This window comes from Schistocerca piceifrons, chromosome 3, assembly GCF_021461385.2.
Source record: "Schistocerca piceifrons isolate TAMUIC-IGC-003096 chromosome 3, iqSchPice1.1, whole genome shotgun sequence".
NCBI classification, from domain to species: Eukaryota; Metazoa; Arthropoda; class Insecta; order Orthoptera; family Acrididae; genus Schistocerca; species Schistocerca piceifrons.
The window spans coordinates 75,741,530-75,767,324 of record NC_060140.1 but is presented as its reverse complement, the minus strand read 5'-3'; the positions used below and the strand labels follow the sequence as shown (position 1 = coordinate 75,767,324).

The 25,795-nt window shown below is 45.0% G+C and overlaps 1 protein-coding gene across 1 annotated transcript; it reads left to right on the top strand.

Annotated features, from left to right (window-relative positions):
- Positions 1 to 1,186: 1,186 nt before the first annotated feature.
- Positions 1,187 to 25,627, top strand: LOC124788050 (protein extra-macrochaetae-like). The gene is made up of 2 exons (XM_047255117.1): positions 1,187 to 1,680; positions 24,654 to 25,627. Exons 1-2 carry the CDS (start codon positions 1,249 to 1,251, stop codon positions 24,708 to 24,710), a joined length of 489 nt encoding a protein of 162 aa, XP_047111073.1. The 5' UTR covers positions 1,187 to 1,248; the 3' UTR covers positions 24,711 to 25,627.
- The last annotated feature ends 168 nt before the right edge of the window (positions 25,628 to 25,795 follow it).

Genomic DNA, 25,795 nt, shown 5'->3' with positions numbered 1-25,795 from the left:
CAAATGCTTGAAGTGGTACATGGCGTAGTACGAAGTGAACCATGCCCCGTCATATGTAACTAGCTTACATATGAAGGGCTTATTTCAATAGTGGTACAAGTCCATTTTTGATCATTCTGAGATACAGAATCCTAAAGTTAAATGAGCGTTGAAAAATCTGCAGTTGAGATACCAGAAATATTCAAGCATACGGCTTCTTGCTAGAGATGAAGCTTTCTTTCTGTTTGTTTGGACCATTAATGTGAGGGGCATTATAGACAGAAAAGTGGAGGTAATGGACTTGTACCACTATTGAAATAAGCCCTTCATATGTAACCCGAACTGATATCGAATGAACAACAAATGTACTGTCACCAGTCACTGTTTATTTATATGCACAACGCGTTTCGAAGGTTTAACCTCCCATCAAGTGGACTTACGTGTGCTAGTATGACATACGTATGTGTTGTGCTACGATGTTGGGGTAACTTGAGGCATCGTCTCCAGTAGTTACGCGCTCCTTCTCTATCGTAACATATCACATGTAAACGGTAATATTTTGCAGGCCGGGGTGGTCGAGCGGTTCTAGGCGCTGCAGTCTGGAACCGTGCGACCGGTACGGTTCTAGGCGACTGATGACCTTAGAAGCTAAGTCCCATAGTGCTCAGAGCCATTTGCACCATTTTTTGAATATTTTGCAAACAAAGATGGTGTCGTGTTCATTCGATATCAATAACAGACGTGGTAAAACCTTACCTAAGATGTTCGCGCTTAAAGTTAACCTAAATTGTCCACTGTACGCAATTTGAACTAAGACTGCGGTGTTCGACACCCGGAATGAGGGACTTTCATTGAGCCCCGGCTACGTCACTAGGTGCGATGCTGCAGGTGTCACTTCCAGGTGGCGCAGGGCAGCACAGGGGCACAGGTGCGCCGTAGCGGGACCCTGCGACGAGGAAGCGAACGACACCCTGATTTTTGGTTCTCTCCACAGATGGAACTACATTCCTGCCGGCGCGCGCAGGTGCGTCCACGGCAGTAGGGGCCCGGGCGCCGCTACTGGCCGGTGGCGCCCGACGCCACTCCCAGCGCGCTCTGCGATTGGCCGCGGGCGACCGCCGGAGGGCGGGGGCACGGGCCGCGGTGGTGGGGGCAGCCGAGCGCTTAAAAGCACCCGCGGCGAGCGGTGGGGGCCGCAGTTTGTTGGGGAGAGCGGGAGAGAGTAGACAGTAGTAGTAGTAGCAGCAGCAGTGCAAGCACAGTAGTACGATGAAGTCGGTAACCACGGCGACGGCGGCTACGCCGGCGGGCGCGAGTAGCGGCACGGCGGGCCCGCTCAACACCGTGGCGAACGGGCGCGTGCACCGGCAGCGGCGCGACGTCGAGAACGAGGAGATCCAGATGTACCTGTCCAAGCTGAAGGAGCTGGTGCCGTTCATGCCGAAGAACCGGCGGCTGTCCAAGCTGGAGGTGATCCAGCACGTCATCGACTACATCTGCGACCTGCAGTACGCGCTGGAGACGCACCCGGTGGCGGCGGCGGCGGCGGCGGTGGACGGCGCCAGGCAGCCGCAGCAGAGGGGCGGCGCGCTGCCCCCGGCGCCGGCCAGGCAGCCGCTCGGCGTCATCGCGCCCAACGCCAACGTCGGCGTCGCCGTCAACGCCACCTGCGCCGCCCAGGACCTGCTGCACGCCGCCACGGTCAGTACCAGACTCCAACCCGCGCCACACCACCGCTAGCCCTGCACCTCACACCTGTATCTGCATGCGTAGCGTGTCGTCGCAAACCTGCCTCACAGCACTTTACCGTTTCCTCCTACTTCGTGACACCCGGTAACTGCCCTGCTGCATCAGTCACTGTTGCTGTCTTGTGTACTGAAAGCGTCTGTGAGAGAACTCATGACAGTACTTCTTAACAGCTGTTCCCATCAACTTCTTACTCTTTCAGAGCTGCCTTTTTTCTCCAGCGGCAACAGATTCATCCTTATTATCACGTGTATTTCATAGTGACCCTTAATTACTCAATAGCTTTCTTGGCACCGCTGTCGTACTTGTTGCCAGCAACCTGTATAGTAATAATTCGTAGTTCTCTCGTTGCGACTTACTTCGTGACACCGCTCAACCGCAACAATCCTCGATACGGACTTGCTTGCAGTATACTGTTCGTACGTGGTAACTCCAAAAGTAAACTAATTCTTGACACCTCTTCTCACCAACACTTAACAGTGATAAAGCTGTGTCTCGCGTTTCTTACAGACTGATTTCCACGCATTTCTTGGGTTAGAGACCGGTAATGGGATCCCCGCTCCCCACAGAAATCTTGGTTGTGGTCACAGACTGCTCTATAGCGTGTAGACACAGTCGTAGATTGAGACGGAAGGTGACAACTTGGTTGCGAGTTACCGAAGCGAACGAATATGTAAACGATTAAAGCTTGTCGTCACAGATTGATCCATAGTTGAACACAAACTATGAAAATACGCGAGGGAGTGCAATACGTGACTCTTTCCATCACATGGTACCCTGTAATTGCCCGGTAGTTTCACTGCATATTTCTGTCTTAAAGTAGTGGCAGTAAAACTGTGCGTTTAACCCTCTGCTTCCCGCGACTGCATGTATTGACAGCTGAGGCAACGCGTGGGAATACCGAAGTCGCGTGTTTATGCGTCTGTTCCACCGCAGGAATGCGCTATGTTGTGCTTCGCGTCTCATAACTGTGTAATTCTATAAAACATTTCTACGGTTATACTTCCGCTTCAGTACGTGTACCTCGTTATAGAATTTTATTATTCCGACCGGTTACAATGTGCAGACTGTACTACAATGATATCTAAGGTAAAAAGTCCATGCGTTCAAGGTCTGTTTAAAAATCTCCAAGTTCCCAAAAACCGTGTCTGTGACTATATTCTACCGCGCAAGTTACGTGAACATGCATGGCCATTAAGTAAACACTGTATTCATCAGCCACACTGTAAATCGGCGCTTTTAATCTATACCTGGCAGCCCTGAAATTAAGCTCGTAAATATAGATCTCTGCCACGTAACTTGTACGTCACTCAGTTTTGCCACAGCCGCGTTTGACTTTTATCCTGTCCTGCTTTTCATGTGAACAGTCATCTGCGGACGGCTCCTGTGGTGACCCCGGACAGTTGACACTTCGTCGTGCACGTCATTGTGTGGGTACAAAACTTGAGCGAAACTGCTTGCGTTGCCAGAAGAAAACTTGTTTGCTTGTGATGTTTTTCGGTAAAGCAGAAGGCAAAAAAATGGTTCAAAGCACTATGGGACTTAACATCTATGGTCATGAGTCCCCTAGAACTTAGAGCTACTTAAACCTAACTAACGTAAGGACATCACACAACACCCAGTCATCACGAGGCAGAGCAAATCCCTGACCCAAAGTAGAAGGCAACTTCATGATTTTTAAAATATCTTGTGGGGTCTGCAAAAGTGCTTAGCGCCTAGACTAAATCTGTGTCCATAATGCCACATATGCGATCATGCTGCTTGTTTTACTCTACCTTTCTCCCAACGTCAACAGTTTCTCCGCGTGGATGGTTTATATGTCCGCTTGCCATGATGATTCCTTTCCTCAGCGTATACCATCGACGACAGACCTCGTCCCTGTCAACTGACAAGTGACGGTTTGGGACGTGCCTTTTGCCTCCTCGACACGGCTGGAACCCGGAAACATTTATCCTTCCACCACCCGATGGTAGCGTACGGAGCGAGTTAACTTCTGACTTTAAAACACCCAGGGTCGCCACGTAACTGTGCCGCCGTCTTCTGCTTATTATGTGGTGTAGTTCGCATGTAAACATGCCATATGACATTTGTCATTCCTTGCCTTTGCATGTAGACGCTCGTAACATCCTTTGGCGTGAGGCATTTAGTGGTGAAGTTTGTCCGTGTGCACTGAGGAGTGTTTCTGCCTCATGTTGTGCGTTTCTCATCAGACTTACGCCTCTTTTCCCTGCGCTGAGCTTTCTTGCTTTAATTCAGAGTATTCCCGTGATGTTATAGCCTATCCAGTGCCTGCCAGCATCGTAGATAGTTAGTCATTTGTGCATCGTGCTAATTAAGTATCATGACAGTCTGTTATTGGTTTCCTTTCCCCGTGAAGCTCATGTCAGCAAATCCCTAGCGTGGAAAAGCTTACTTACTACGTCTCTCTGTTCTTCCTTCGCTTTACAATGTCTGTCTTTTCATAATTACTCGAAAATTAAACTCATTTGTAGGCAACATTAGAGATGATTGAAATTACCTTGAGCTTAGTTAAAGCTAGTACGTGCTAGGTGTGTTTTGGAACCGTAGTTTAGTGTGTAGCTGCATCCTCTAGTTTCTATGTAAGTGCACAAATTTTTCTGAGCATTCGGCGACTGGCTGTGTCAGTATTGTTCAGGACACCTGCAGGCAGAAGTTTGCCGTATGGTGCTGCTCAGCGCGGCGTGTGTTTTAAACCTAAATGTCACTTCGGCCACAGCTGGAGGCTGGTGCGTGCGTGCGTGTGTGTGTGTGTGTGTGTGTGTGTGTGTGTGTGTGTGTGTGTGTGTCACTCTGTACTTGTTCGCACCTCACGCACTTCGCCCCCACTTGGCATCACATATGCGTATCGCAGCAAAATCTCAATCAACACTCAGTGTTTTTCGTGTACTCAGCGAGTCAGTGATACGATTGAAGTCCCAGCTGCAGTAACAGTAACGTAAGCGTAATGAAGCGATCGATACCTCACCAGCAACGAGTTTCCCGTACTATTGACGAATCTTATACGTGCTGTGTATGTCGACACTGTCAGTGCAATACCACAGTATTCGAATTTGAATCGACGTAAGGCACAGCGAAGCGTGACACGTTGACTTCGCGGTCTCGTGTCTCTTGGAATCCCACGCAGTAATAACTGCTCATTTTCGCTCTCAGGGCCTGTGACACAGCAAAATGTAAGAAAATAGATTTGACCATTTTTGGGTTTAATGCCCGTGTTTTTGCAAGACCTCTGAGAACATTTCGCACGCTTCCTTCCCAATAATTACAATACGCTAGAATGTTCGATTTCACCATGACAACATTTATATGAAGTGTGCGTCGCCACCATCGCCGTGCTTGCAAATGTTAATCCGACGCGTATCATCACTGATTTGTTTTATATTTTGCTTAATAAAATGTATACATCGGGGAAAAGACAGAGAAAATGTAACAATTGGATAAATATCAAAGATTGTTAATGTTATCGGGAGTTATAGGAGGGGACTTCTTTTTAACCAGAGTTAGGAAGTGAAGTCGTGCAGGCGGCCTGCGACAGTTACGTACATTATGTACACCTCTTGTATAACTCCCTCATTAGGTCACTAAAACCAACAGATCACTTGTTCTTAAAGGGAATAATATATTTGCTCTCGCCTTTCGATCGCAGCCCATCATCACGACATCATATAATAATCTTAATGTATTTAGTATTGTCGCATTGTCTCATTCTTTGCCGTTCCAAGAAACAGTTTTTGATTTTGAGTGTCGACCTTCACACATTTTTCTTAATTTATCAGGGACATTCGGCAAGGTGAGCCACAACAAAATCAAAAACTACAAATAGTTAGAAAAAGAGTCTTAGCATGTCACGTATCAACATTTCACTTGTATTACGATGCTTGATAACGGTGGAGCATTGCCTCCAAACGAAAGAACGTTACCGATCGTGTTTTCGAGGCTTATTACCACGAGTACTAGCGTATGCCTAACTCGCTTCATTTAACTTTAAAGCACACCGAATATAATATCGTTTCTGTAGTTTACAGCAGCAATCACTGGCCCACTTTATATCGGAGATTGACGGCGTGGTACTCCGTCTTTACTTGAAGCAACTTTCTCACAAAAAGTGTACGATCGTTGCCTCTGGAAGTAGACTAAAAATGCGACGTCCACGCTGCACCGTCAAGCTGTCGGAAGGAAACGGAGCTTTGCAGTTTTGACTGGCACCGACGCGCCGGTCGGTTGTAGCATATGGTGCTGAACTCACCGTGTCTCACGTTGGCCGTACTGACAACGCCTTTTGTGTGCTCACAAAACATACGGTGAGCCACGCGCAGACAGCTCGGTGCCCTAGAAGGGCGTCTCTACGGCGGCACTGCAGCAACTGCTAAGCCCTTGTCGCTGCCTATGTAGGCCACTTTGCTCTTAGATACACGCTGCAGAATTCCTCGCCTTAAAAGGTGCCACGCAAGCACGGCAGCTCGTGTGCGTTCCCAGACATTCCGAACAGCCTTTCTACCGAAGCATCCCACATCGCAATTTGACGTTGACGACTCATTCAAGTGGCGATCGATTAGATCGCCGTAAGTGGTGGTTAGCGGCTAGGCAGTTACATTGTGACAAATGAGAGGTATGTAAGCGGTATGTAAAGCGATCTAAGGTAGCCGACCACGAACGAGCAATTGCGCTTCATTCCTTTGTAGGTTTCACCCATTTGATGACGGGATACGATTGAGCAGGTGTGTGGGGATCTTACGACAGATCAGTGTGTTGCTCCTTAGGGATATTGGTTGCCTGAGTTGAAAAGATTTCTGTCTCTGCCGGCCATCGTGATTAGGTGTAGCGTGGTTTCGTATGAGCTTCAGGCAAATGCTAGGACTGACTGTGGCCATCTACCAAAGTCTCTGCAGGACTCTGCCATCGTGAACTTATGTTTCCTTTTGCTTTCACGGGTAAATATACTGTGTAGTGTATCTGACGTGTCCAACAGCATTGTAAAAATGTTCCAAGGACAAATACAGGCTGGTCTACAGGAAACGGGCGATTTTAAGATTAAAAGTAGTGTGACGATGTTTCAGTGAATAAAAAAAGTTTAAAAAATCTTTATTTGTACAAAACCAAAGGTTGACATCTGAAATATCGGACAGTCCAGATGTGAACGACGTATGAGCCAATCTAAAAACATGTGTTCCCCATAGGTCACTCTGCAGTTAAGCGAGGTTTGAGCTGAAGAAAGACATTTATGAGAAGTATTTGACGTAACAAAGTTTTTCACTAACTATTTCTCAATAGAGTTCTCGCAGCAGCTGGGGATGAAGTTTGAAACTCGCGACAATTTCGTTCTATGGCTTCATCGGGATGAGCAGCTGGCCTTCACAGACATTGAGGTAATTCCCACTGTGGAGGTGACCACAGTCACGATTCACGTGGATGCTTTACAGTTTTCTGGAGGCAGTTGTTTTTCCTAGCAAGGGCAAGCAACGCTTGAAACTTCATCGGTGCCACATGGAAAGAAGTAAAGATGAAGAAGAGATCTGGTAAATAGTACAGGAAAAGTCTGACTGATACGTAAGGAGTGAGAAACTTCGCAACGACAGACTGATAACAAAGTGTAAAATGTAAAACTGAATGTTTTGTATAGTAATAAGAGCTGAATATGTGAACATATGGTAACGAAAGGAGGAATACTGTGGGAAACTACGAGTAATAGAAGAAACATACGTTCATAAAGTCTCAATGCAGCTCGCATGTTACCAACAACAGTTTCATTCCTAATCAAAAATGAATAATGTATGTTTCGTTACGTTCTGTTGGTTTTTCCACTAATAGTATACGAATCTCTCGTCCAGCGGGGATGAGTCGTTGACTGAGACATCGAGAAAGCATCGGGAGTAAGAATCAAATCACCTTTCTGCTGTGCAAAGGTAAGAGTCCCGTGCTTTTAACGGAGTGCAGACACGTTTGCTATGGTAAAACCTGCTTTCAACTCCTAGTTATTCAAATGCATTCATATTCTGTGCTCGGCTCCTAACGAAGTTTTCGTCCACGCCTCGTTAAAGCTTAACGTTTGAGCTGAAATCCTCAACAGCGTTATAGAAGCTTCGATGCTTTCACGGATGAAAGAGACACGTTTCTGACTAGAGTTAAACTTTTCGTAACAAGTAGTATTTGCAAGACATTCAGTCTACAACACCCGTTAAATGCCCCTTGCATTCTCCGCCCGTATGCACTTGACCGTATGTGGTGAAATGCTTCCAAACACTGTCATTGCTAAGATATTGTGCTAGTGTAATCATTGATGCCTCTCGCCAGGATACATCGTATGTGTTTGTCTACCTTCAAATCATTCAGAAATATTGAAGTTACCTACTAGCGCTACAAGAAACGTTTGCAGTGGTTCTATAGGTTTACAATACTTTCACTTAGAGAATAAAGCCTCTGAACGGCCAAAACCCCGCAGACCTGCTAATTTTATGGATGGGCTGTAAGATAAAGCTCTATACTTCCACGAGGTGCTACACTTTTATTGTTCTGCTTACTATTTAGTATGTTTCTTTGAAGAGTAGACAGGTTTCCAAAGTATGATCTCTCTGCAAGAATGCACTATATAGTTTGTAACAGCCAAACTTAGTAAACAGACGAATAGGTACATCCAGATCGTAATGTCTAATTCAGTTGCACAACTACCATGAATTCACGTCTTCAAAACCCTCTCCTTAATGAATTCGTGTGAAATCGGACTTTCACTTAAGATATCCGCGTTACGTGTCGACGCTGTCACGGACATGACCACTTTCGTCAGAAACTTTTCTACTGAAGTTGTAAAAACATAATCACATCCGTCCATTCGGGAATAGTACACTACGAATGTGTTCACTTGTACCAGACGTCTATATCATAAGCTGGCTTCCTGCTGCTGCGCTAGTGTAATGAAACTTTCCGACGTATGAAGATGTGCCTTCGGATGACGTTCTTCCTTCCGGAAGACGTAATGATTTCTTGCTCAGTGTGAATAGGTTCTATCACAACAGCAAATCCAGATGAGAATCACGCAAAAATATATTGCAGTAGGTGCTAAGTGGATTATTCCATGTCAACACATTCGGTGCATTACCTTCCGACATATAATTGCAGTAGGTGCTAAGTGGATTATTCCATGTCAACACATTCGGTGCATTACCTTCCGACATTATCGGTGAGTATGCGCGGAAGATGTTCGGCGTATGTTTAGTGTGACGAACTGGAATCCCGTATTGGGATCTAGGGTAACTCAGCTGTGTAACCGGTTTGCCAGAGTGGGGAAGAGTCGCTGCGGTCGACGTGAGGTCGTGAATCTCCACACCTTTAGCTTGTTCCACTAAGACTTGCGATGTCTGCAGAGGGGAAGATTGGTTGCGCAGTGTGATATCTCCAGTCCAGTTTCTCATTCAGATTCAGATGCCCAGAGTCATCGAATGTAAGAGCTCATACCTGCGCAAACGAAGGTATAGATGGAATGTTAACATATAACGATTGACAACCGTTTCACGAAATAAAAATAAATGAGCCGTAAAAAAAAATCAGGATTCAGGTAGAAACACTGCTCTGTACTCCATACGTGAGAGGGTATATTAACAGTTGAGAGAATAAAATTTAGTGATTAAGAGACATCGAACCATTAGGCTTCATAAGGATGGGCAAGTCTGGCCAATAAACAAAAAGTTACGCTTTCATTCAGGCACCATCTCCGCCACACAGCTGAAGAAATCTTAATTACAGTAAGGCGGAGCTTTGTTTTCAATGGGGAAACATCGTTAGGAGCGAAATTATAGTGACAGACGTGACGCTATTCACGGTATGAACCTGTAGAAAACGTATGGAGCTCCTTGGGGGTTTTCAGGGACGATATGGCCTTGTAGGGAGGAATCTCATCTCTGTAAAACTGTTCCAGAATAGTAGCAAGCATCTAACAAATAAATGATAGCCACAAGTACCTGAAGCTTCTCATATATTCTGCAGCGACTGTCTGAAGAAATCCTTTCGTTCCTCTCTGGCGAACTATCTATCTGCACCCTCGCTGCCAAGCGTAGCGTAAGGAGTCTCTTTGGTAGACCTGTTGCTCCTTATAAGTGTTCTGCCAATGAATCGCAGTCTTTGGTTTGCTCTACCCACAGTAATATCTATGTGATCGTTCCAATTTAAGTTATTTGTAATTGTAGTCCCTAAGTATTTAGTTGAAATTACAGCCCTGAGATTTGTGTGAGTTATCGCGTAATCGAAATTTAGCTGATTTCTTTTAGTACTCATGTAACTTCACACATTTCTTTATTCAGAGTCAGTTTCCACTTTTCGCACCATACAGATATCTTATCAAAATCGCAAATGACAGCATCATCTGCAAACAATCTAAGACGGCTACTGAGATTGTCTCCTATGTCGTTAGTATAGATCAGGAACAATAGAGGACCTATAACACTTCCTTGGGGAACGTCGGATATCACATCTGTTTTACTCTATGACTTTCCGTCTATTACTACGAACTATGACCTTTCTGACAGGAAATCACGAATCCAGTCGCACAACTGAGGCGATACTCCGTAGGCACGCAGTTTGATTAGAAGACGCTTGTGAGGAACGGTGTCGAAAGCCTTCTGGAAATCTAAAAATATGGAACCAATTTGACATCCCCTGGCGATAGCACTTATTACTTCTTGAGTATTAAGAGCTAGTTGTGTTTCACAAGAACGATATTTTCTGTATCCGTGCTGACTATATGTCAATAAATCGTTTTCTTCGAGGTACTTCATAATGTTCGAATACAGGATATGTTCTAAAACCCTACTGCAAATCGACGTTAATGCTATAGGCCTGTAATTAAGCGGATTACTCCTACTTCCCTTTTTGGGTTTTGGTGTGACTTGAGCAATTTTCCAGTCTTTAGGTACTGATCTTTGTGTGAGCGAGTGGTTGTGTATAACTGCTAAATATGGAGCTATTTTATCAGCATACTCTTGAGAGGAACTGACTGGTATACAATCTGGACCGGATGCCTTGCCGTTATTAAGTGATTTAAGCTGCTTTGTTAAGTCAAATGGGAAACCCAGGAGGGAAGGCGAATTTCTTTTAGTGAAACGTTACTGAGAAAATTTCGAAAACCAGCATTTGAAACTGACTGACGAACGATTCTACTGCCGCGAACGCACATTGCGCAGAAGGGCCACGAAGATAAGATACGAGAAATTAGAGATCGTACGCAGGCGTTCTTTTCCCTCACCCTATTTGCGAGAAAAGGAAATGGCAAATAGTGGTATAGGACACCCTCCGCCACGCACTGTACGGCGGCTTTCGGAGTATCTATATATATATGTACACAACACCTAATTACCGTGCCGGAAAGTCGAAAGAAGTAGGGAAAGCGTAATCTCGTCTGTGTGGTGCTCATTGGTGAATAGAACAGCATGGCGAGGAAACTGTTGCTTATACACGTTATGCACGGAGAGGCAGAAATCACCGCTGGCATATCGTAGACAGCCAGCCATTGTTCTTCTGAGCCTCTGCAGTGCTGCGAAATGAAAGGCTGGAGGTGGAGACCGCAGTTGAGGAAGTACTCCCTCCGTGCAGTCTGCGGGCCTTTTCCTGCAAACCGGCGACTCTGCCGAGGCAGGCGGGCAGAGGCCAGGACACAGAGAGGCCATCCGCAGCACAGGATGGGGCGACGCCGGCTCTGCGGCCGACTGCGTCGCGACGCCGCCCTTCCTTCCTGGGCGTCCATCCCGCATCCGCCCCTGATTCGTTCACTCAGCGACGCGCCTAGCGCGCGTATTTGTTTACTCTGAAACGCCAGCTGTGAGAGAGGGGAGAGGAAGACAAACTGCGTTTAGCTTCTAACAACCCTACCACAACAAAGGTCAAAAATTAATTATGATTTTAGTGTTGCTCACGCTGCTAAATATTGCATTCTCGGGCAACAACGAAGTTATATTATGTGGCAGGTATCAAATGGTTCAAATGGCTCTGAGCACTATGGGACTTAACTGCTGTGGTCATCAGTCCCCTAGAACTTAGAACTACTTAACCTAACTAACCTAAGGACATCACACACATCCATGCCCGAGGCAGGATTCGAACCGGCGACCGTAGAGGTCGCGCGGTTCCAGACTGTAGCGCCTAGAACCGCTCGGCCATTCCGGCCGGCGCAGTATAAACATATCGATGTATCAAAGTACCTCTACATTAATGAAATCAAATCTGAATGTTGTCACAGAAATATGTTAACTATTTTACAGAAACGCAGTAGAATATTTCTGGTATCGAGAGGTTGAGGTGAGGAGCCGTAATGGTTACGTAATTCAAGCACCATTACAAGCTATATTACAGAACGGTTAAAACATTGCACGATCGTAGTTGCAGGTTGCCCACCCAACGACTCTCAAGGACAACAGGAGTTTGATTTTCAGTATTTCACATGGTTACTAGCCGAAAATTTTAAACGCAGTCATAATCTACTCTTTAAGATATTCACACTTGTGTAAAATATTTAACGCAATAAGTCAAGCATTTAAGTTTGAAACTGTATGTCATAAGGCGGCTTAATTCACAACGCGCACAACATCCGGAATACGTTCATCCAGTACTTGAGAACGAGTGGACTGACACACCTCGAACAAACCTTACACATATCTTGAAACCTTAACGAAACCTTTTTTTCTCTCTGCCACTTGCAGAACCTAAAGCCGACTCTGCGCGATTGCCTTTACTTTGCGTTTCGACCCTTTCCTACTTCCATGTATCTGCTTGACATGAGTACCTCCAGTCGTTATTGCCCTCTTTGGCTTCAGTCTATCGATTGGTTCGAAGCTCCTCATCTTATTGAACACTAGCTTCTTCCTTGTGCGCGTAATTAATGCATGAGTCCTCACACCGTTCCTTCTAGAACATTTACAAGAATTTTCTGTAACGGGCGTCTCCAGCACCATACGTAAAATGCTTAAAGATCGTTATTGTGAAAGGACGATAAATTGTTACACCTCCAACACTTGGTTAAGGAAGTGCTCATTAGAGACTGGAAAGTTGGTAATATTGGCGGGCAATGAGAGGAGATATCGGCGACGTCCTTTTCAGAGGAAATTTGCATCATTTACCGTTAATGATTTAGTGAAAACACTAAAAGCCTCCGCAGTGCCGAGCGGGAATTTGAACCTCGGTCTTCCCGAAAGCGAGACAAGTTCGTTGATTACTGCGCTACGTTGTTCGGTCCCAGGCTTTCAAGACTTAGAGTACAGAGTAAGAGTCATACTGAAATACCCACACCCCTTCTGCAAAAAGGAAGGAAGACTATTGTTTAATGTCCCGTCGACGACGGGGTCATTAGAGATGCAGCACAAGCTGAGACCGGGAACCGCACGAGGGGAAGGAAATATCCCGTGCCCTTGTCGTGGGAATGATACCTCCATTTGTCTTAAACGATTTAAACAAACTACGGGAAATCTAAATATGGATGGCCGGTCTGGAATTTGAACTGTCCCCCTGCTAAAGCCAGTCCGCTTCGTACAACAGCGGCACCTCTGTCGGTACAATATTCAGTATCCTGCATGAGATTCCCTTCACGGATGCGCTATACGTCCCCAGAACACTTGAAACAAAATGTCTTCAATTCGCATTCCATGTTACTGATTTTACGCGATCGTCCCATTTCATATCGTTTCTTAATGTTACCGGGTAAATACTTCGTATGGTCGGAAAGATTTGCACCACCATCGTTCTTGTGTTCGGATACTACAGGACACTTCCACTTTTTTGTAGGCGTTAATGAGCTTTTGTCTACTTTTCAAGACAGCTTCATTTCACTACAGCATATGGAAATTTTATCCACGTCCTTGACGATCGTCACAATCAGCAATCAAGTCTACAAAAGAGACTGCTACCAAATCACTTGTACGTCCCAACTGACATTACAATATTGCTAAAGTGTGTGGGCCCCAAAACAAGTAGGACGGAAAGGAGATACGGAAGATGTGCAAAGAAGAGTGGAACAAATGATAACAGCTTTGACAGGCCGTAGAGCGTCACCGAAATCGAGAACAACCTGAATTGGCAAACTCTTGAAGTTAAAGGCTAATTATCCCGCGAAAGCCTACTTAAAAAAATTGTAATCTCAGGCTTCCGTCAAGTCGCTCCTGTGGAGAGAGTGAAGTTTGAAAGTCTAATTGCAGGAGTAGAGAGATCAGTCACTCTTCGCGCACTCCGTACGGGAGCGCAACTGCATGGCACACAAGTACACTACTGGCCATTAAAATTGCTACACCAAGAAGAAAAGCAGATGATAAACGGGTATTCATTGGACAAATATATTATACTACAACTGACATGTGATTATATTTTCACGCAATTTGGGTACATAGACCTGACAAAACAGTACCCAGAACAACCACCTCTGGCTGTAATGACGTCCTTGATACGCCTGGGCATTGAGTCAAACAGAGCTTGGATGGCGTGTTCAGGTACAGCTGCCCATGCAGCTTCAACACGATACCACAGTTCATCAAGAGTAGTGACTGGCGTATTGTGACGAGCCAGTTGCTCGGCCACCATTGACCAGACGTTTTCAGTTGGTGAGAGATCTGGAGAATGTGCTGGCCAGTGCAGCAGTCGAACAATTTCTGTATCCAGAAAGGCCCGTACAGGACCTGCAACATGAGGTCGTGCATTACGCTCCTGAAATGTAGGGTTTCGCAGGGATCGAATGAAGGGTAGAGCCACGGGTCGTACCACATTTGAAATGTAACGTCCACTGTTCAAAGTGCCGTCAATGCGTACAAGAGGTGACCGAGACGTGTAACCAACCGCACCCCATACCATCACGCGGGGTGAGACGCCAGTATGGCGATGAAAAATACACGCTTCCAATGTGCGTTCACCGCGATGTCGCCAAACACTGATGCGACCATCATGATGCTGTAAACGGAACCTGGATTCGTCCGAAAAAATGACGTTTTGCCATTCATGCACCCAGGTTCGTCGTTGAGTACACCATCGCAGGCGCTCCTGTCTATGATGCAACGTCAAGGATAAGCGCAGCCATGGTCTCCGAGCTGATAGTCCATGCTGCTGCAAACGTCGTCGAACCGTTCGTACAGATGGTTGTTGTCTTGCAAACGTCCCCATCTGTTGACTAAGGGATCGAGCAGTGCCTGCACGATCCGTTACAGTCATGCGGGTAAGATGCCAGTCATCTCGTCTGCTACTGATACGAGGCCGTTGGGATCCAGCACGGCCTTCCTCTTGAACCCACCGATTCCATATTCTGCTACCAGTCATTGCATCTCGACCAACGCGAGCAGCAATGATGCGATACGATAAACCGCAATCGCGATAGTCTGCAAACTGACCTTTCTCAAAGTCGGAAACGTGATGGTACGCATTTCTCCTCCTTACACGAGACATCACAACAACGTTTCTCCAGGCAACGCCGGTCAAGTGCTGTTTGTGTATGAGAAATCGGTTGCAAACTTTCCTCATGTCAGTACGTTGTAGGTGTCGCCACCGGCGCCAACGTTGTGTGAATGGCTAATGGTTCAAATGGCTCTGAGCACTATGGGACGTAACTTCTGTGGTCGTCCCCTAGAACTTAGAACTACTTAAACCTAACTAACCTAAGGACACCACACACATCCAGGCCCGAGGCAGGATTGGATCCTGCGACCGTAGCGGTCGCGCGGTTCTAGACTGTAGCGCCTAGAACCGTTCGGCCACCCCGGCCGGCTTGTGTAAATGCTCTGAAAAGCTAATCATTTGCATATCACAGCATCTTCTTCCTGTCCGTTAAATTTCGCGTCTGTAGCACGTCGTCTTCGTGGTGTAGAAATTTTAATGTCCAGTAGTGTATATGGCACCATGCTAAGTAACTTCTGCCGTGCACTTCACAGTGGTGTGCAATACTGTAACCAACAGCTTCATCAGTGCACAATCTTGCAGCGCTTCTCATCCCGCCTCATAATTAGCTCTGTATTGCCGTGAGATTACGCAGCGCAGACACAGTATAACTACAGGCGAGAAAGGTCTCGTGGGGTTTGTACCGTCTTTCTACTGAATTTGAGTACAGACTGCACTGCCCGCAGATGCCAGCTGGCTGGGTACCACGAGGCGGAGTCGTGGAGCCCGCTCGCGGCTAATCTGTTTTCCCACGCAGGGCTCGGCACGCTACGCTACGGTAAGACCCCGCAGGTTTTTACTTATCTGGCGGCCACGGCGAGGGCCGTGGAGGCCTGCTCGCAGCTGGTGTTGGCAGGGACGGGCCCGTTCCCACGATAGCGCAGCACCCGCCAACACCTGCTGCTGGCTGCGGGACGGCGCACCCTTCTGCAAGCAGCTGCCGCCGCCACAGAGCTATTCTAAACGTTCTCGCGTCAGACTGGGAGGGTGCAGAAAGCGGGTGACGGTACAAAGCGGGATTACTGCTACTACTACCGTCTTTGAGTAGTGAGCCGTATGACTGGTTTGATGCTGCCCGCCAGGAATTTCTCTCCTGTGAAACGTCCCCCTACAAAAATTAATGAATTACCGTGCTGGTAAACCCCTGAGCAGAACTGAACGTACTCAGGTATTTCTCTCTTTACTTATTCTGATCAACACTAAACTGACACACAGTATTTTTAGCGCAACGCAGTCTGACTTTCAATAATCCCTACAAAAGAGTGGCCCTGACTAACAATAACCTATACCTTTCATGAATCACATACCTCACAAAAATCTTCGTTACTCGAACTACTGCAATACAGCGAGCGCCAATACTGCCAGCTGAATAAAGGATTCTAACTACTGAAGCCACTAACTACTGATAGGCATAGTTAGCAGATGAAACATTTTCATAGAGAACAAACAATGTATTTACCTTAATAGTGTTCAAAAGTCATAATATATATATCAGTTCATGACATCCAGTCTTACAAATTTCCTTTTTCTGACGCACACACGTCCAGATTGTCCGCTCTCAAAACTCTGCCATCTCTCTTCCCACATCCGCCACTTCTGGCGGCTCACCTCCAACTGCGCAACGCCACGCGCTGTTCACATCCAACAGCCCAACACTACAATAGCGAATATTCCAACAATGCCAACCAGCCACAGAGTGCACACAGCACAGCCAGTGGTTTTCATACAGAGCGCTACGTGACGTTACCAACATAAAAACCTAAACAGCCTACTTGCACCTGTTCCGAACTCTTCATCTCAGAGTAGCACTTGCAACCTACGCCCTCAATTATTTGCTGTCTACAGTTTTTACCCTCTACAGCTTCCTCTTGGACCTTGGGAATCATTCGCTGAAGTCCTCAGCATGTGTACTGCCATCCTCCTCTTCAATGTTCTTCGCCACATCGCCTCTCATCGATTCTGCGGAGAACCTCTAAATTCCACCCTTTTTCAACATCCTCCTGCACTACCGCGTCTCAAACGCTTCGATTGTCGTCTTTTCCGTTTTCCCAACAGTCCATGCTTCACTACCATACAATTTTGTGCTGCAAACATACTTTATCAGAAATTTTTCATCTGATTAAGACCGATGTTTGTAACTAGCAGCCTGTGTGTGATGCCCATAGGTTAGTTAGGTTTAAGTAGTTCTATGTTCTAGGGGACTGATGACCTCAGAAGTTAAGTCCCATAGTGCTCAGAGTCATTTGAACCATTATTGCAACTAGCAGATATATCTTAGCCTGGAATGGGCACTTTGCCTGTGCTAATCTATTTTTCTAGGTCTTCCTTGTTTTTCTTTCCCAGATAGCAGAAATCCTACCCATGTATTTCTTCCTCACATTCTACTTCTGCTTTATCGGAGACATCAGTGTCATCAGCGAATCTTATCATTCATATCCTTTCACGCTGATCTTAACTCCACTCTTCACTCTGCAGTCACAACATCTCTTCCCGTCAGATCACCGTAATTCAGCGCTGTTGGGCTTTACCAGCACTTGGATGGGCCACCGTCCGTGTCATCCGGGCGCTATTGGCAAGCGAGTGCTCACATTCAGCCCTTGTGAGGCCAGTTCAGGAGCGACTTGTTTGAGAAATAGCGGCGCTGGTCCGAAAACTGACAACGGCCGGGAGAGCAGTGTTCTGACCAGATATCCCTCCATGTCTGCCTATCGACAGAGGACGACACGGCGGTCGGTTGGTACCGTTGGGAGCTACAGGTGTGTTCGGACGGAGAGAGTTGCTTCCATTATCATGTGCAGCGAGATAACTGCTTCCCTGCTGCCTTTATGTTTCCTAAAGCCAAACTAGCGATCGTCAGCTAACAGGTCGTCAGTTTTCTTTTGCGTTCTTCTGGATATCATTCCTGTCAGCCAACTTGGATACGTGAGTTGTAAAGCTCGTGTGCGATTCTTGTCACACTCACCTGCTTTCGCTACCTTCGGTATTCTGTGGATAAAATTTTTGCGAGAGTCTGATGTTATTTCTCCTCTACACACCATCTTGAATATTAATTTGGTTGCCACTTTCCGCGATGATTGTAGGCATTCAGAAGGAAAGTTTCCTGATCCTTCTGCCTTATTTGATGTCAAGTCTGGCAAAACTCTCCTATCTAATACTGCATCCCCTATGCCTTCTATGTCGACTATTACTGTAACTACTAATTCTACTAGTAGTACAACACTAGTACTACTGTACAACCACCCTCAGACAGTAATTATACACATTTAGACTTGACTGCATCCTGTCCGCAGGGAACAATGTAGGCTTTTTCCATTCGTCCTGACACAGAATGTTGAATGTGCCATGGTACTTTTGGCCGAAAGTTGCGTTTCGGGGAGTTCTGTCGTCACGTGTAAGTCTCTTTATGTGAGGCGACTTCCTTGTCGATGTTGATGAAATGATGATGAGTACGGCACAGCACTCAGTCCCCGAGAGAAGAAAATCTTCGACACGGCCGGGAATCGAACACGTGGCATTCCGCCGAACTGATCATTCACCTGCGGAGGCGGAGAGAACAGTGATCACTGAAACTTGTATCCGTTGTGGATGTGGAACACTGCGACTGTGATGACCAAGGCTTCCAGCAATTACTGCAACCAGTCGCCTTCTGTTCTTCAATTCTGAATTTCCACTACAGGTTCCCAGTCGTCTAGCGATTCATCAGCAGATGGTACATATTTGTTGCGTGTTTGCATCGTTTTGGGGCCCTGCGTGAGTGACAACATGTAAAAACGAAACACGTAAGTACTGAATGTGGCGAGAATTATTCACATTATGAGATCGTTGTAGTTGGTAGTAACTGCAAAGAATGTAATTAGATCGATCTCATAATGTCAATAATTTTCGCCACGTTCAGTGCTTACATGTTTTGTTTTTACATCTTTCCACTCACGCAGGACACCTACAACGCAGCGAACGTGCAATAAATATGTAAGATCTGCTGATGAATCGATAGACGATTCGGAACCGGTAATGGAAATAAAAACTGAAGAACAGAACAAAAGGCGAATGGTTATAGAAATATCTAAATACACTGTTGACGTGCCTAAAACCATTTCGGGTAAATTTATCCATCGTCAATAGGAGTTTTTATGCTGGTATATACAGGGTGGTCCATTGATAGTGACCAGGACAAATATCTCACGAAATAAGCGTCAAACAAAGAAACTACAAAGAACGAAACTTGTCTAGCTTGAAGGCGGAAACCAGATGGCGCTATGGTTGGCCCGCTAGATGGCGCATCCATAGCTCAAACGGATATCAACTGCGTTTTTTTTAGAAATAGGAACCCCCATTTTTACTACATATTCGTGTAGTACACGACTATGTAATTCACAAAGCGAAAAAAGTGGTCCAACTAAAACATTCATATTCCTTTACGTACTACATGAATATGTAATAAAAAAAATGGGGGTTCCTTTTAAAAAAACGCAGTTGTCCGTTTGACCTATGGCAGCGCCATCTAGCCGGACAACCATAGCGCCATCTGGTTTCCCCCTTCAAGCTAGACGAATTTCGTTCTTTGTAGTTTTTTCGTTTGATGCTTATTTCGTGAGATATTTCGCCCGGTCACTATCAATGGACCATCCTGTTTACCTTCAAAAAGGACTTCTTTCAATCTGCTATTAGAGCTCTAGTCTTCGACGGATTGGCGAACCCTAATAACGCTTTCCTGTATTATTACTACTTTCTCGCAGCTGTTACTTCTCAGCTGGAATGAAAAATACACAGCAGACTTCAGCGATACTACTGTTCACGTATTACCTTCCATGCCTCATTTCACTGCGCGATGTAGGCAAGTTTCGTAGCAGCCTTCTGACGTGTTTGCTTCAGCTATCAGCAGTGGTACGGCCCTCACCTCTGTATGTCTGTCTCGTAGGGTCGTAAAAGTGACACGCGACGTGTATGCCGGGAACCGCAGGGTTCAGCTGCAGATGGAAACCGGTGACCGTCGGCAGGCGTGCTGTGCGTCTGTCGCAACCGCAGCCGGTGATGGCGTTTTAACTGCCACGTAATGAGTAGGGCCTGGAAGGAGCGCGAAGGAACGCCTCGCCTGCTCTCTACTTGCATCTGGGGCGCATCTATTCTCCACGCCGCACCGGCGAAACAATTTCGCAATTACTGCGTTCACAGGCCTGCAATTATTCAAGCATGCAGTTACAGAACTAGAACAAAATCCAAAGAATACGTCATTACCCCGCAAGCCACTTAACGGCGTATGTCAGAGCGTACTTCTGGTATCACTAACTTATCCCCGCCCCTTCCCAAGTTCCACTGTCGAATGGCCCGTGGGAAGAATGATCGACGCTAAGCATCTATACTGTAATTTCTCGTTGTGGTCATTTCGCGAGATGTGAGAGGAAGTAATATGTTGTACGACTAATCATGGAAAGTATTCTGTCGAAATTTCTGTAGTAAACCTACCCCTGACGCACAATACCTCTCTTGAGCGTCTGCCACTCGAATTTGATCGTATCTGAAAAGGAATCAAACAACTTACTGTAGCCTTCTGGCCGAAGGTGGTCTGATCTAGCTCGCCACATTAGTGTCGTGTGAACACCCGTTTGAACTCTATGCATCAGCTCTGCATCCTACATCGTTTTGAATCTTACTGTGTTCAAACCTTGGTCAGCCTGCACAATTTTTACTAGCCACAGTTAAATCCATTGCCTAAATGATAACGTCCTTTTTAGTCAAGTTACCACATTTAAAAATCTTCTGATTTCTTATGGGCTGCACTGTTAATCTTTTGACTTCCATACAAGGATGCGCTCGAGACATTTACTTTCAGAAAAACTGCGTAGCACTTGTATCCGTATCAGATGAAAATACTTTTTTGTGTTCATCAAGAAAGTTTTCCTCGCTGTTCGTAGACTGCATTCGACGCCCAGTCTAACTTAGACAATGTCAGGTATTTTGCTCCCAAACAACAGAACTGATGGACTTCCTAGTCGAACGTGCCAGATCAGATACTGTATTTGACATAGAATTGTATTTGTACCTCCATAATATTGGATCATTGGATTAAATGCATCGACACGGACAATATCGCCAAATACACACACACACACACACACACACACATATATATATATATATATATATATATATATATATATATATATATATTGAGTCACCTAACGTTACCGCTTGATATATTTCGTAAACCACATCAAATACTGACGAACCGATTCCACAGACTGAACGTGAGGAGAGGGGCTAGTGTAATTGGTTAATACAAACCACAAAAAAATGCACGGAAGTATCCAGTGGAACATTTTCGAACAACGCTGGCAGATCATTCTGTAGAAAAGCGATGTATGTTGCAGTGCTCTCCGATACACACGATCGAACAGCGGAGGAGTGGTACTCAAGCGTCAACTTTAGGTTACAATATCTCCGGATGTAATTAACATTTTACAATGCAACAAACGGCACTGATTACGTATTTGTTTATATGTCCAGATGTGCTAACGAAACTAACGTGGTTCCATTTTAAAAAAACGTAGGTTTGTGTTAAAAAACATACTTCCGTGCATTTTTGTATGGTTTGTATTAAACAATTACACTAGCCCCTCTCCTCACGTTCGATCTGTGGAATCGGTTCGTCAGTATTTGATGGGTTTTACGAAATATATCCAGCGGTAACGTTAGGTGACTCACCCTATATATATATATATATATATATATATATATATATATATATAGTGTGAGCACCATATCTTCACGATAAATATGATAACGTTGGATCATTTTCCGCGACACTCGAAGCAGCTGGTCTGTCGTTATCGTATTCACAGCTTCAACAATTCGATGTCGCAGACTTCCAAGAGCGTCAGGCTATGGAACGGGGGGGGGGGGGGGGGGGCGCAGTCTTCTACGTAAAACCACAGTAAAAGTCTCAAGGTGTGAGTTCTGGAGACCTGGCAGGCCCCCGGCGATGAAGTTCATCTTCTACTCCTCCTCTTCCAATCGAACTTCCTGGAATAGAGTCATCCAGGTAACGTCGGACGTGCTTAGAGACTTTTACTAGTGTTTCTATATCCGATATATACTACATGAGTTCGGCATTCATTTTGATCATCATTGATCTAGCAGTTAGAGGACACCTTTTTCCACCGTTTCATTCCATATTTCCGATAGCGATCCTTTTGGTTTCATTGTCCCTAGTTTATTTTAATGCTTAGTACTTCGCATAGCTACTAATGCTCAGCTATCTACGTCTACATCTATCTCTCTAATCTACCAATCACTTGAAGCACTTGACAGAGGGTACGTCCTATTGTATCAGTTATAAGGGCTTTCTCCCGTTGTATTCACGTATGGAGTGCTATAATTATACGCTTCTTCTCCTCATGGTCCTCGTGGGAGCGATATATAGCGGGTTGTGGTATATTCCTAGAGTCATTCTTCAGAGCCGGTTCCTGTAACTTTCTTAGTAGGCTTTTTCGGGGTAGTATACGCTTTCTTCAAGTGCCACCCGATTCAGTTCTTTCAACATCTCCGGTCTAACAAACCTGTGACCATTCGTGATGGCCTTCTCTGTGTACGTTCAACATTCTTTGTTAATCCTATTTGGTAGGAGCCTACACACTTGAGCAGTATTCTAAGATGAGCCGCTGAATCGTAAATGACGATAATTATATCAGTAATATGACAACATCCCTTCATTCCCAAAGAACCATTTCGGAAATGGCCCAGACTGATATAGGAAAATGAGCGAGCGTCTGAATAGTCTAGTGGTGGTTTGTACCACGACTCTGTCCAGGAGACAGTCTCCACCAGTTAGTTTTTACAGTGTTGTGTATGGCAGAAGCGAGGGCGCGCGTGCTCGGCCCGGGTGCAGATTGCGTGGCTACGTGTCGGTAGGCGCAAGCAAGCAGCTACCTGCCCCTTGTTGCCCGGTGTTTGCGTCGGCCGACACGGAACAAGGCGCCCGGCCGCCGGCGACCTTGCGGGCTCGTCACGTAGGCAAACACACTGTCAGCAGCGTCTATCCTACCTGCCGAAAGCCCTCCCTCCACTGCCTGACATCCCGGCGCCTGCTTCTCAGCGAGTAACAACAACCCAGCCATTCAAAACATCCGCCAAACTTTTACCCATTCATAAATTTCCCTCACTACGGAGCGGCTCTGCACCGAACTCGAAAACTTCACACGAACCAAAACCGAAGTTCCGAACTTTGCAACATCATGATTAAACACCTTTCTACGCAAAGATCACCGCCCTTTACTTGCAGATTGATGCTTAGCTGTTGTCGGACGTACTCTATGATATAGGCCTATCTTTGAGTGAGGAAATCTGCTAACATCCTCTATGATCATAGGTGTCTCTTTAGTCAATTTCATTCCCACACTCCAACCACATAGTATCATCCTTGTCCAGATAACCATCATTCTCTTCATATGACCATTACATCTTTCCTCACTGCTATGGACGTCGAGTAAAGGTGTGAGTTCAACTTCTCGTTTACCCCCAACTCTTTATATCTGCTCCAAGAGGTTTAGATAGCCATCACGCATTGCTACACAGATCTTCATCCACATCATCATTCCTAAAATCCCTGACATACTACTTTCAAGTTCTGATGTTTTTCTTCTTGCCTCCAGTTTCAACTTTTGAAGATTTCTAATGCATACGTTGCAGTGTTTCTAATACATGCAGAAAGACCGATCTTACAGTGATTCTTCTTGGCACCCTGTGACAGTGTTTCCTTATTGTAACCCCATTTTGTATGTGAGTAAAACTGGTACAATGCGTTTTGGCAGCAAACAAACGCCTTTTGGTATCTGCATAAATATTTTATGTATACTATCATGCATGACTAAAAAGAAAATATGTTTCTTGCTTAATATCACATCTGAGAACAATGAATGAAATGAAATTTTTGTAATATTTTAAAAAGTAGTTGCTGAATATGTGACAGAATTTTAAAAGTACAGACTCAAACCCAGATATGACTTCTCCACTCTTCTTTCTAAGAAATTCGTGGCTAAGCATGTTAGCTTGCATGTTGTGTGTCTTTCACCCAAGTATTACACACTGCTTGGATGTTACTAAATAGCAATGTGAATGAAAGCATTGCTGTTTGAAACAATGTGCATTTTAGTTATATTAAATTTAATGTAAATGCTTTCATAAGAGTCTGAAGGTGGCTAAGTACTAGCAAAGCAAATTGTGACTGTTTTTTGTTACAAAAAAATGACTAATGAGTTAACTACAGTACTAATTTATCTCTTTGTAACTGCCTCGAAAGGCCTCATTTTTGGTATGCAGGGAAAATAAATAAACTAGCGTACTTATGCTACTGGTTGAAAATGGCAGTCCATTGTTTTTTCCACCTAAATAACTGGACAAGGGAACGGCAACTGTGTCATTAGTTTCTGTCAGCTCACTGCTCTCTAAATGTTCCACCTTGCCCACTGTGATGTTGCTGAGACTTTACTGTGTGTCTGACCACGTCATTCTCTTCTATTCTGCAGGCGCCTGTACACCTCGACAAGGCGACGCCGGTTGACAGCAGGCCTGTATCCTGCTGAGGGACCAGAACAGCACCGTATCGCTGTCATCACCTCGTCATCACCGTCACCATCATCTCGAAAGTCATCCAGTCATCATCACATTGTCACTAAGCGGACCATCTGTCATATCAGGGCTTCAGGAAATTTTTTGACAGACACTTTTTTCACCTTTGTATACAAAACTAACAGTGAGCAGTACTATTTGTATATGATGAGTGGATCTCAAAAGTGTTTTTGAATCACACCGTGTCGTCCTTTCACTCAATGTTTTCATAGTTATAAGCATGTTACAGTGGAATTGCATGTTACAGTGGAATACATTTCGAACTTTTCCCCCAAGTTACAGTGGAATACATTTCGAACTTTTCCCCAAATTTGTCACAGCTATGAGGTGCTCAATCTGAGCAAGGCAAGATCTCCTCTGGTTTGGAATAACAAAATTATAACTTTTATGGTTGAATTGTTATACTGATCATTAAATTTGGAAAAAGGAAATTTGTTGCACATTTGTGCTTAGACAATTGGAGTTGAACTGCTCAGAAACGTACCTTGTAGCGTCTCTATATCTTGTGTAATGTCGTTTGTTCACTTAATGTAATGTGTTGTTATTCACTTGATGTTCTACTTATTAAGATGAAGCAATTTAAATATCCTAAACAGTCAGTGTTGTTGTCGTAACTTCTGCTGTTGTCTGTGATGTAAGACTCATAATCAATGTGTATATAAATATATCTGTACAAATTTGTTGTAAATAAGGACTGTACATACGATTTTCCTAAATGTATATTATGTATCACCAGTAGCCAGAGGGTACGAGTGTGTCAGTGTATTCTCCTGAACAGTAAATAGGTTACTTTGGCCAGTAAATTGTTTATTGTTCCATTTTCCTGTGTGTGTGAATTTTTAAGTAAATTATATTCACTAGATAGCAAAAACTTGTTTCATTATTTGTTTTTTGTAATCATAAACCTTACAAGCAATTTTCCACCAATAGCATGCTGTGATGTTCTTTCAGTCTTTTCAGAAAATAAAACAGTGGTGCAGCAATATAAACTTTATAGTAAGAACATAAGACTCAGTGCATCTCAGTGCCCATGACAATC